The sequence below is a fragment of the Carassius carassius genome, chromosome 41, assembly GCF_963082965.1.
Source record: "Carassius carassius chromosome 41, fCarCar2.1, whole genome shotgun sequence".
Classification (NCBI taxonomy): domain Eukaryota; kingdom Metazoa; phylum Chordata; class Actinopteri; order Cypriniformes; family Cyprinidae; genus Carassius; species Carassius carassius.
In genome coordinates, this window is record NC_081795.1 from 6,168,159 (window position 1) to 6,180,937 (window position 12,779).

General features: G+C 36.7%; 1 protein-coding gene and 1 long non-coding RNA gene across 2 annotated transcripts; both read left to right on the plus strand.

Moving 5' to 3' along the window:
- Positions 1 to 2,198: 2,198 nt before the first annotated feature.
- On the plus strand, positions 2,199 to 5,281 carry LOC132123206 (sclerostin domain-containing protein 1-like). The gene is made up of 2 exons (XM_059533779.1): positions 2,199 to 2,768; positions 4,211 to 5,281. The coding sequence occupies exons 1-2, from the start codon at positions 2,573 to 2,575 to the stop codon at positions 4,603 to 4,605; spliced, it is 591 nt and encodes a 196-aa protein (XP_059389762.1). The 5' UTR covers positions 2,199 to 2,572; the 3' UTR covers positions 4,606 to 5,281.
- A 791-nt stretch (positions 5,282 to 6,072) lies between these two features.
- Positions 6,073 to 12,465, plus strand: LOC132123512 (uncharacterized). Its single transcript, XR_009426525.1, has 2 exons — positions 6,073 to 6,199; positions 11,966 to 12,465. It is a non-coding gene; the product is annotated as an uncharacterized LOC132123512 (long non-coding RNA).
- The last annotated feature ends 314 nt before the right edge of the window (positions 12,466 to 12,779 follow it).

Sequence of the window (12,779 nt, forward strand, 5' to 3'; positions counted from 1 at the left end):
CACTGACTACATTTTATGGTTCATGATGTTAAAGAACATTTCATAACGTCTCAGACAACTGTACATTTGTGGCTACTGTGGCTTAATTATAAACACTATCGTTAACTCATATTTACCCTAGTAAAAACATGGTACATTTTAGTACGATCGTCACTTCCCAATGCAAACACACCCAATAAAATGGCCCCACCCCGTCACTTGATTGACAGGTTTCCGTGTAGACGTTGGAAATTCAAATGCAAAAGGTATTGCGATTCCATTTGAGTTTTGGCAGTTTACATGCACAGTGCAGAGAGAGTGAAAAGGCAAATGTAGTAATTAATATTGCTATTTAAATATGACAGGCTCATAGCTCGTAAGATATGGGAAACACAATTGCAAATGGACTTAGCATTTCCATTTTAAATTTGGCAGACACTGTGCGTTCACTTAATCGAAAATGAAAACGGTAATGCGCGATTTGCATTTGCGTTTGGATTATGTCACATTTTATGCGTCCACAAATTGAAAACGCAATTGCAAATACAATTTGCAATGCCTTTTGAATAAAGTCCGCAATATCATTCCATAGGCGCTAGTGCTCGTCTGTCAAAGCTAATAGAATCAAGTACCCTGTCTTTCTACACTGAACAACTGAATTTTTTTTCGCCTTTCCTCCTGCTTCCCTTCTGCCAGTGATAAAGTACCCCACTCTTTAAAAGTTTGTAATAATTAGGATTTCTAATGTTTTTTTTAAAAGTCCCTCATGCTCACCAAGGCTGCATTTATTTACTTAAAAGTACAAGAAAATAACATAATAAAACAACAGTTTAAAATAGCTGTTTTCTATTCGAATACATTGTAAAATGTACTTTATTCCTGTGATGACAAAGCTTAATTTTCAGCATCATTACTCCAGTCCCAAGTGTCAGATGATCCTTCAGAAATCATTCAAAGATGCTGATTTAAATCTTACCCAAAACATTTGAATGGTATGGTTAACATAACTGTTTTCAAAATTAGAAATTAGTGTCAGTCACACTGCATTTATTACAAAAACCAGTAAAATGTCAAAAGTTAAGTAACTCTTGGCTCAACCAGTGTACAGATGCATAATGGTATAGTTTATTAGTTTATCAATCACACAATTACCCAGTGTGGTATATCTTATTATTCATTTTACAGCATTTTTTATATCTTTCATCACTTTTGGTGAATTCTAATATTGCAAGTTGTGCATGTATGTTTATGGAAGCTGACCTTTTCTGTCTAAAGATCTCAGGATGGCAAATGGTGCAGCATGTATTTTACTTAATTAATAGCTCAATAGTTTTATTGTTAAACGTTAAGCATTAAAAACTAAAATTCACTTGTGAAACTTGTAAAATTCAAGTTTCAGCCAGGCAGTCTAACCTTGTTATTGTTAAACCACACATATCTCAGCATGGAGAACCTTGAAAAATCAGGACCATTAGTCAGTCCTCTAAAAACAGATGGAAAATTAATAGGAAATATATATATATATATTATTTAATATTGTTCATAAATTAATCAATTATTATTTTTATGCATATTATAATATTTATGTTTGAAATCGTATTAATTATAATAACATTTTATATCTAGGTTTCAGGTCCACATCTTATTATGTAAAAGCGTTGTATATATTTAATGTATTTGTATTTTTCACTTTTATCATTCACTGCTCAGAATTCTAATGAGCGCGCGACCCTGACAGCTTAGGAAGCGCGCACGCTGACAACGTCACGGGAACGGTAAAGTACAGTTCTGCTTGTCTCGGTTGACATTTTCAAACTTTTTGATGCTACTCTTTACTTTCTTGTCCATGAGAGGGCACACTTTTCTTAAAATGGTTGTTAAGGTTCCACCAAGGTAAGCAATTGTGTGTGGCGTGTTTATGGTATTTGCGTTTGCATTGTTTTAATTGATTGTGATAATCTGCCGGTTTTTTTTTTTACATGGTAGAGAATAATGCATATTCAGGTACTGGACATATCTTTATTCACTTGTTACACTTGTCACTTCAGTAAGTATATAGTTAGTATGTAGACTATCAATCAATCAAACAAACTTGTCATCTCCAGTAGTTTCCACTTCATTTTCAGTAAGCAGATCGAATCAGCTTGCCCTACAGATTGATTGTTGATTAATTAAATGCTGCTTAAATGAGAAAATAATGTTTTCTCTGACACTTTTCGTAAGTCATTTTCATAATAAATACTCTGTGGGCTGATTATGCTTGCAACACCCTTTTAAAAAAATCAAGACAAAGTTTGTTTTCATAAAGTGCTGAGTGTTTAACAGCACAAACACATATAAGTGAATTAGGAGCTCTCAGGGAGTCCAGTACGCATTCATGTGACTCCAGATGTTGGAGTGTTTCTCTGGGTGTGGTTTAACAGAGACTGACTGCGCTCGTTTTATCATTCGGCTCACCTGAGCCTCTGCCAAAACTGGAGGCGGGAGCGTTTGTATAGCCTACTGTATAAATAACCCGAGACATGATAGTGAGTGAGAATCATTCAGACTCCAGGAGCATCTCTCCACGGGCTGTGGGTTATTACACATCAATATGCATATAAACTCACCCGAATCGTACAATTTCATGTTTTTATTTTGCTTTTTAATAAGGAGTGGTCTGACTTTGAAGAATGATGCAACGGAGATTTTCTACTCTCATGTGGTCAGTCCCGTGCAGGATGCTCAGAGCAACTCGTCTCTGAATCGCGCGCGCTCCGGTGGAAGAGGCTTCACAGCGCACGAGAGAGGTGAGCTCACGCGCAGCGCTTCACGACATTAGACTCAATTTTATTAGTGGTCATAAATTTTGATAGATTGTTTTGGTCTCATTTATAATAACATGAAAAAAAAAGTTTTTGTTAAATTTACGGAAAGGGAGAGTTTTGATTGGTTGATTTAAAGAAACGTCGTTAGAATATCTTCATATGTCTTTTTTTGTTATTATATTTTTTAAGTAAACTAAACTCACTTTAAACCAACATATTTTTTAATATTATTTATAAGTAAACTAAACTCACTTTAAACCAACATGTTTAAATAAATGTTTCAAACCTTAACAAATATATAACCAATATAACATCACAAAGAGTACTCACATTTCAGAAATTTCTTAATTACTTTGTCTTTAATTATGTGAACTAAATGTTTTAGTATTTATTTGCTCATTCATTTTAGAACATAGAAAATAAACAAAAAGCTGATATTTTACATGTGCTTAGGAGACCGGGGCTAGTTGTCACACTTTTTACTCTGGTGAGTATTTCTGGCAGAGGTTTAGCTCTGAATGTCAGTTTCTCTATTGAGGTATGCCTTAAAGTCTTGGCCATCTTCCACCGTCAGATCATACAGATCATTTAACGTGTGTTGATGTGTAGTGGGGCATGTTGTCACACAGTATGGGTTCTGACAGTGAAGACCACCATTAAATAGACTATTATAGACTTTGCAGCAAAATTTAAACAGTAATGAATCTTGAAACACCATTGACGTTAACACTGAAATGTATTAATAATAGGCAATTGTATGTTGCAAGGAGAAAGTTAGCTCTGTGTGTTAAGGTTGACGCTGGAAAAATACTGTAGGAAATGATAGCTATATATTACACAGTCTCTTAACCACATCGGGAGGCAGAGATGAATTGATGCAGAGTACAATGTCCACTGAGTGAATCTTGTCAGACTGGAGAGTGGAGGTGGAGCTCAGCTTTTCAGGAAGTCTCCAGGGGGAACCCTGTTTGTTTTGAATGACTGTAACTTGAAGTGGGGAGGAAGAAAATGTCCCTCCGATCCCCATTCATCATGTCCTGTCATAGAGAGGGGGGCACATTGTAACTGAGGTGTGTTGCTGCTGTTTGAATGGATTTTGGCTTGGGTTACGCTGACAGGAGGCTCTTCTCTGAGGCAGAACAATGCTGACAGTATTGCAGCACCGGTGAAATCTGACAATAAGAGGCTCAGAGTCATCATTCATCTGTATGCTAAACCATTTCCGCTCAGTTCAGATAAGGGCTTAAGTAAAGCAAACCAAGCATATCATCCATACCACTGTTGTTTATGTCTGTTCACAAACCATGAAGGATCAGCACCAAGGTGAATCCATAAATCTTTCTTCATAGATCTTAAAAGACTTGTGTTGATCTGATATTGATATGTCAATCTGGCTAAATGTTATTTATCACTCTGTGTTGCAGAACGAATCCCAGTCGGCTGCAGAGAGCTGCGATCCACAAAGTACATCTCAGACGGCCAGTGTACCAGCATAAACCCTGTTAAGGAACTGGTGTGCACTGGACAGTGTCTTCCAGCTCAGATGCTGCCCAACTGGATCGGTGGATACGGTAGGAAGTTCGGGAATCGCCGAAACAATCAGGACTGGCGCTGTGTGAACGACAAGACCCGTACCCAGCGGATTCAGCTCCTGTGCCAGGATGGCAGCACCAGGACCTACAAGATCACAGTGGTGACCTCCTGCAAATGCAAAAGATACACACGGCAGCACAACGAATCGGGAATCAAGTCTGTGGGATACGCTCATACCCAGATAAAAAAACAAAAGATCAAAGCGGGCACAGGGACAGAAAGCTAAATGAGTCTCTTCTCCGACTGAGCTAGATTTTCCCTTTTAAAAGAAGTTAGTATAAACGTGAGGGCTTGTGACATCAGCTCACCGGAACATTGAACTTTCTTTGTGCTGCCTTTGAGAGCAAGTGCGGGGCTCTGAGTTCACTGTGAAACCAGATGTCCAGTGCAATCTTTGGAAAGAAGAGAAAATAAAGACTAAATCTCATCACCAAAATAATCTCAGTAACATGCAGCCACTAGTGAAGACCTGTTCATAATCACGTCAAAGAGACTGACAATGACAACTGCATATTACGTTACAAAAATGATTAGAAACAGGCCTGTGATCCTAATTGTTTTTGTCATCACTGCCTGATATATGTGGTAATCCCTTGCTGTAGTATATGCTGTAAGTCTTTGTGTTCATTGACAATAAAAGTAGTTCTCAAACCCAGGAAATGCATAGCTACATGTAAATTAAATGTCTGTACATATACATATGCATTTGTTTATGTAATTAATTGTTTTGAAGGATCTTTATGTGTATTATTGTGACGTATAAGCTGATGTAATATATTTTGCCTTGACTTTGCTCATTTTTAGTTTGTGCAAGCATTATTCAGACAAGATATTGCACTATAGTGACAATGCTTATATTGGCTATTATGGTGTAAAAACATTAAAATGAAAACATCTGAAAATGTCTCAGTATAATAATTTGCATGAGGTGAAATTTTGAACTCCAGTTGATTCATTTTAACTGAACTATAATTCAATACATTAACTTGTCTAATTTTTGTTTCATGCATGACAAACATAGTTTATATGAACTAAACTAAAGAATAGATGAAAATAATTATCTAAGATTATTAAACTTTGTGTGCCTCTTTCATATAAAGACAAGGAGGGGTTAACAGACAATATTTAATAATTGACATAACAGTCAATCATCAGCTGTCATCACAGAATCAGACTCTATGACAAGCCATCAACATTTAAAACTAGTTAAAATCTATTTTGTATTAGTAACCACATGTGGGTGAATTAGAAATTCATTTTAGTTAAAAGTATTTTTGTTACTCCTGCTTATAATTTCTTTTACAATTCAGTGGTAAGTTTCACTATTCATTGTATACTACTATTTATTCTTTAGTTTATTGTAACTTCAAATAGTTTGTTTTTCTAGTATTAAACACTAAAATAATTGTTTAAAAAAACTTTTTAAGTGAACTATAAGGTCATTCTGACTCATAACAAAAAGTGACTAAATAAATGTTACTATTAAAAATTGGGTTACTCATAATTTATTTTAATCTTACCTTTGTATTTAAAAACGCTAGTGACTTCTAGTAGAGGCTAGTTAAAGAAAGTTAAATACATGTTAAAAACGTTTTGCCATGATTTAGTAGAAAATAATTCATGAACATACATTAAAATGTCAGTGTCCAGTAAAAAGATACAGACCGGCTCGGTTGCTCGCCGGTGGATTTCCCGGTACGTTAGCTGTAGTTCTGCTCGCTGGAGGCTCCGGGGGAAAGGGCGGGACTGCCCATACCGAAACAATTCTGCACCATTCTCAACAGACCTCTGATAAGGTACACGATTCAAGGGTTTGAGAGGTGAGACTTGCCATACCGTGTCAGTGATCAGATGAAACTGAGTTTTACTAACCTGCACACTTGACACATAACGTTAATTTGTTATTAGCAGACGAAAACATCACAACAATAAATTATTATAACGTTACCTGTCACAGTTACGTCCGTTGCTTAGACAACTGGATTTTTCCCCCATCCCCTTTCAAGTAAACAGGCAGCAGTCCAAGGACATACTTAATGTAGCTCATGTCCAGAACAGCTTTTTCAGTACTTATTAAGAACATCTGCAGATGCTTAAAGACTTGGGAAAGGCTAAAAGCACTTGACATTGACTTGGCATATTTAATAAATTGCACAGTGAAGTAAAAGTTTGCTGTGAGTTTCATATTCAAAAAGCTGTCACTTCAATTGTCCGGGACAAAAGCATCAACTAAGAGCTGTTGTAATTCATTTTATGGAATATTACATTCAAATGTCCAGACTATATGACAGATGTGGCCTAAATAAGCATATCTTATTAAATTATAGTTATTTCTGTGTTGTTAGACACTATAACATGCAAAAAGCAGAATGTCAGGTATACTTTTGACCTACTACTGTAAGTTATGTTTTCATTGTTTAATATATACAGTAATGTATTAATCCGTAATTCTTTCAGTTGTTTAGATCTTAATCAAATTCAGTACACAGGCTGCATTAAAAATCACACACAGTAATATCTAAAAATATTTGAATAAGTACTTTACATGCACTTTATTATAGATGTGTTTAATGTAATCCACACATATTACATTTATTATGTTGTTATGTCTCTGCCAATCACAAATCTAATTGTGTGGTCTTGTGGGATAGTAAATTGCCTGTAGCTTTCAAGCAATCCTGAAGACCTTGATTAGCTGGTTAATTTGTGTTTAATTAGGTTTTGAGCTAAACTGTGCAGGAAAGTGTATGCCCTACGTCCCTTAACCCCTTTAAAGCTCTCACTCTGCAGGGTACACCCATTGAAGGGATTATGGCATAGGGATGAGCCCTTCTGAATAGAATGCAGCCGTACTGTTTTTTGCCTGCTGTATAATAAGGAATGTGCCCATATTTGGATGTGCCCATAGTCTGAAAGTATGTGATTTTGAAAGCAGCTACTTACCCGTCGCCACCTAGTCTCAGTATGATGCATATGGCACACAAAATTAGAAACACTTCAGGAGTTTCGAAGTCATCATCAGATTGTTTGAATTCTACAGAATTTCCGGGAGACGTGTGTTGCATTTTTTTAACGTTCCACTTGGATGCTGTGACAATGAATGCTTATCAGGATCAACTAACTGCTGGATTTTCAGAAGTGAGATATGTGAAGTTCATGATATAGACTCTTTTTAATATGTCCAAGGGTTTTACACTTAATTCCCCACTGTTATTGTTGGGAAATATCCACACCCCTAAACATGAGAAAACTAAACGTGATTGGTTGCATTCAAAGCTGTCAAGGTTCCCAGACCTTCGGCTGTCGGTCTGGCTATGTGAGAATAGTCTCCACCTGTTGGCTAACAATGTAAATAATCATAGAGAAACCACAGAGATCCCCCAAGTGAATATATAAAAATGTGCTCAAGCACCTCAGAAACCCCTTAAAGGGATAGTTCACCCAAAAATTTAAATTATGTAATTAATGACCCTTACGTAGTTCCAAACCCGTAAGACCTCCGTTCATCTTCGGAACACAGTTTAAGATATGTTATATTTATTCTGAGAGCTTTCTGTCCCTCCATTGAAACTGTGTGTACGGTATACTGTCCATGTCCAGAAAAGTAAGAAAAACATCATCAGAGTAGTCCATGTTATCAGAGGGTCAGCTGCTGATGTATGATGCTGCTGATGTGTTTTCTGGCGCGCCCAATAACAAAGATAACACATCAGCAGCGTCATACGTCAACTGTCACAACAGTCGCGCTCACAACAGACCCAGAAGAGAAGACAATGCTGAATAAAGTCGTAATTTTTGTTATTTCTGGACCAAAATGTATTTTCGATGCTTCAAAAAATTCTAACGGACCCTCTGATGTCACATGGACTACTTTGATGATGTTTTTCTTACCTTTCTGTACATGAACAGTATACCGTACATACATTTTCAATGGAGGGACAGAAAGCTCTCGGACTAAATCTAAAATATCTTAAACTGTTTTCCGAAGATGAACGGAGGTCTTAAGGGTTTGGAACGACATGAGGGTGAGTTATTAATGACATAATTTTCATTTTTGGATGAACTAACCCTTTAACATCACACTGGCAACCACAACCAACATCCTAGCATTTTGGTGGGTTTACAAAACGTGAATCTAGTTATTTTTGTGATTTCATTTCATGCCACAAGAGGTATTTACAGCCTGGGCTATTATCGTTAACTAAAACTGAAGCTGAAATAAAAGATAAATATTTGAGGAAAAACTTAAAATGAAAATTTTTAATATTCTCTTTGGCGTTAGTACTTGAAAATCAAATTAAAACTAAAACAAAAACTGAAATAAAAATAAATGAAACATAAATAGTATAAAAATATACAAATGAAAGCTTATTTAAAATATTAATTAAAAACTATAATAATATATAAATAAAACTAAAATAATACTACTTGCAGAAGCATAACGTAACAATTTGTTCTTTCACTCTATTATCACAATGATTATGATGTGTCTCTGTTTTTCTGTATTTTCTCTATAGATTATCATGGATTGGAACTGTTGTCATTGTGGTTGCTGAGGAGAATCATGACTTGATGCTGAATATTTTCCAGAAATTTAATCACACAAAAGTAAAAGTAGTCCACGGGGGAATCACCAGACACAGGTCTATCTTCAACGGACTTCAGGCCTTCTGCCACACATCAGACTCACTCACGCCCAAAAGTGGTACTGCCATTTGTGAAAGAAGATCTCCTTCTGAAAATCACCCCAGCAGCGAAAGAGCAAGGGGTTTGTTTTCTCTTCTTTATCAAGATTCTTTTTAAAAATTGTGCATTTTATGGAATTTAACATAAGTTTGAAGAAAAAAAATGATTATCTCTGCTCATGATTGCTGACATTGACTATTATCATATATATGAATTGGTGTAAATTATATATTTAATTCAAATACAAATTTTCTTTTGTGGTTTTCATTTGGAATAATTCATTTTAAAACACTTTCTGAAATGTCTGTATTGATGAAAGTCTGTTCACAATGAACACTCCCTTCCCTAATCTGCTGTAACATGGTCTACATATCTATCAAATGTATGTTGAGTGAAAATCGGACCACTTTAAGCCATTCATAAAACAGAATTTCTGATGCAGGCTTCAAAGATACGTGTGATGCTGTTATATAATAAATATGAAAAAACTCCAATCAGAGAAGCTGTTTATAATATTTAGTATCTACAGTGGGTATAGAAAAAAATTCAACCCCCTTTAAAATAATCACATTTTGTTGCTTTGCCAACTAAAAACAGGACAAACAGTTTTTGTTTTATTTAGTTATATTTACTCAGTGCAACTTATAACATCCAAGTTAAAGATATAACACCAATATGTATGAGTTGGAAAAAGGATCACCCCTTGTGTCAGTATTTTGTTGAACCACCTTTTGCTTTAATTACAGCCTTTAGTCAGTTGGGATTTGTCTCTACTAACTTTGCACATCTAGACTTTGCGATATTTGCACACTTTTCTTTGCAAACAGTTTTTCAGTGGGGTTTAAGTCAGGGCTTTGACTAGGCCATGCAAAGACATTCAACTTTTTCTCCTTCAGCCACTGTGTGCTCAGTTTTGCTGGGTGCTTTGGTTTATTCATTGTCATGTTGGATGGTAAACCGTCTCTGACAAGTGCTCCAGTCCCGTCTACAGAGAAACACCCACATAACAGCATATTACCACCTCCATGCTTTACTGTAGGAATGCTGTTATTTGGATGGTGAGCTGTACTGGACTTCTGCCAGACATACCATTTGGTGTTGATGAATAATTCAATTTTAGTCTCATCTGCCTCAGAGTCTTCAAGGTGCGTTTTGCGTTGATGACACTCTTTATGACACTATTGACACTCATATGTTCTATAATTCTTGTGTGCAGTGCACGTTTTGTCTTTCCAATGTACAATAGGGGACAGGGATTTACAGTTATGTATATCACATGTTCAGGTTTACATGTAATTAATCGTTTTTGCCACAAATTGGGTGAGTAAAAGATTTATGTTTTATATTATTATAATAATGACAAGCAGTACAATCTTTACATGGAAAGTTTCCTTGGGGACCTGAGAGGGTCCCAGGAGTGGGCATATAGGTATCTGCATGCACCAATTTGTCCCTTATCTCCTTCCAAGTACTGAAATGCTCCAGGAAAGCTCTTTTCATGCTGAGCTAATCAAAATGAGCACAGTGGGGAAGTCGTGGCCTAGTGGTTAGAGAGTAATCCTGTAGTGTCAGCCAGGCTTGAGGTTGTGGGTTCGAGTTTCGGGCCAGCAATACCATGACTTAGGTGCCCTTGAGCAAGGCACTGAACCCCCAACTGCTCCCCGGGCGCTGCACCATAAATGGCTGCCCACTGATCTGGGTGTGTGTTCACAGTGTGTGTGTTCACTGCTGTGTGTGTGCACTTTGGATGGGTTAAATGCAGAGCACTCAATTCGGAGTATGGGTCACCATACTTGGCTGATTGGGGGCAGCTGTGGCCTAATGGTTAGAGAGTTGGACTTGTAACCTGAAGGTCGCAGGTTCAAGTCTTGGTGCTGGCAGGAGTTGTAGGTGGGGGGGAAGTAAATGAACAGCGCTCTCTTTTACCCTCAATACCCATGCCTGAAGTGTCCTTGAACAAGGCACTGAACCCCCAGTTGCTCCCCGAGTGTTGGATATATAGTTTCCCACTGCTTCTCACTTCTGTGTGTGTGCACTTGGATGGGTTAAATGCAGAGCACCAACTCTGAGTATGGGCTACCATACTTAGCAAATGTCACGACTTTCACTTGGTCAAATGGCTTTGTGTACCATTGAGAAGGTGATTAGCTACACCTGACTGAGTTTACAAGTCATTTTCAAGAGGGGACGGGGGTGACCCAGTGGTTCTGTTTTTTTCATTTATTTTTTTGACATGTCGGTGTTATATCTTTCACTTGAATGTTATAAGCTGCACTGAGTAAATACAGCTGGATAAAACAAAAACTGTCCATCTTCATTTCAGTATGCAAAGCAACAAAATGTGATTATTTTAAGGTGGGGCGGGGGTTGATTATTTTCTATACCTACTGTATACGCTACAGAACAAGAATCCGCTATATATATATATATATATATATATATATATATACCATCCTTCCAAGGCAAACGTCATGAAATCTGCATCAGGAACAGAATAACTCACCAGACGACGAAAAATCCAGCTTCGTTTGTGGTTTGACAGCATTGCGGGCTGTTCCAGTGTCCGTAAATCACTAAGATAAACATATTGTTGACACCTCTTAGCACTACTCCTTAAAGCATGAAACCGGATAAGATATTTTAGAAATGTTTTTGCTGGCTGTGAAATGTGAGGTTCAAGATTTCTGTGATTTTCTTCTAAATCTCCTCTCTACGGCAATGACAAGGGCTGGAAAGCAAAACCCATATGTTTATGGAACACTCAAAAGAATATGAGCGGGATAGTGATTCATTGCTTGACCTTAATGCACCATTGTTTAGTAATCATAAATAAATTCATTTTTATAAGGCATGTTTTTAATTGTCCTATTGTCTACTTGTTTTTTTTTTTTTTTTTTCAGGCCTCAGGTGCGATACGTCCTTTGGTGTCCACGGTCATTGCGACCTCGTCAGTGGGCTACCTGGACCACTCGGTGGAGAGAACAAAGTACCGCACCAGTGAAATGCCTCAAGGATTTCTTATTATTATTATTATTATTATTTTCCAGGCCTACCAACGGGTATTAGCAAACCAGACACATTTATTGATTAGAATAAACCTCAGAGTTAATATTCAAAGTACATTAGTACTAACTACATATCTCAATTTCTGTTGTATACATTTTTATAAAATCAAACAAAGAAATGTGTTCAAATCTTGGACCAACTTTTGTTCATTGTCCCTGAGATTTGCATAAACCCACAGGTTCTTCTGCTCTAAGGCACTGTGACTTTTATTATTATTCCCATGTGTAATTAGTTCTGTGTCAAAATAATAAATCATAATTGTTTAGTCTGGCTCAAACAATGCATTCACAGAAATGCTGCTTTCTCATCCAGACTAACAAAGTTTCTCATGGAGCTGGAGTGTAGTGTATTTCATCCTTTTTTATGTCATTTATTGGTGTAGAACTGTGATCTTTGTATCTGATTAAGTTTTAGTTGAACTTTCGATAACCGTAACAGATAGAAGTGTTAAAAAGAAGCATTGGGATTTATAGGGCTCCTTAGAGGAGCATTTTTTGGGTGCCGGATTTTTTGCTTCTGGAAATCTTATTGCTTTTGGCTGCGATATCGAACGTTAGCTTGAGTTTTCTGTGTCAAGTCACAGCTGTCTGTCCTCAATTAATTCTAAATAAAGATAAAACCATGACATGAAGAAATACAGAGGATGAG

What these genes read in the sequence shown, in the direction of transcription:
- LOC132123206 (XM_059533779.1), top strand. Translation starts at nt 2,573, where the DNA reads ATGCATATAAACTCACCCGAATCGTACAATTTCATGTTTTTATTTTGC. An exon ending in CTTCACAGCGCACGAGAGAG is followed by an intron (nt 2,769 to 4,210) that starts GTGAGCTCACGC and finishes TCTGTGTTGCAG; the next exon opens with AACGAATCCCAGTCGGCTGC.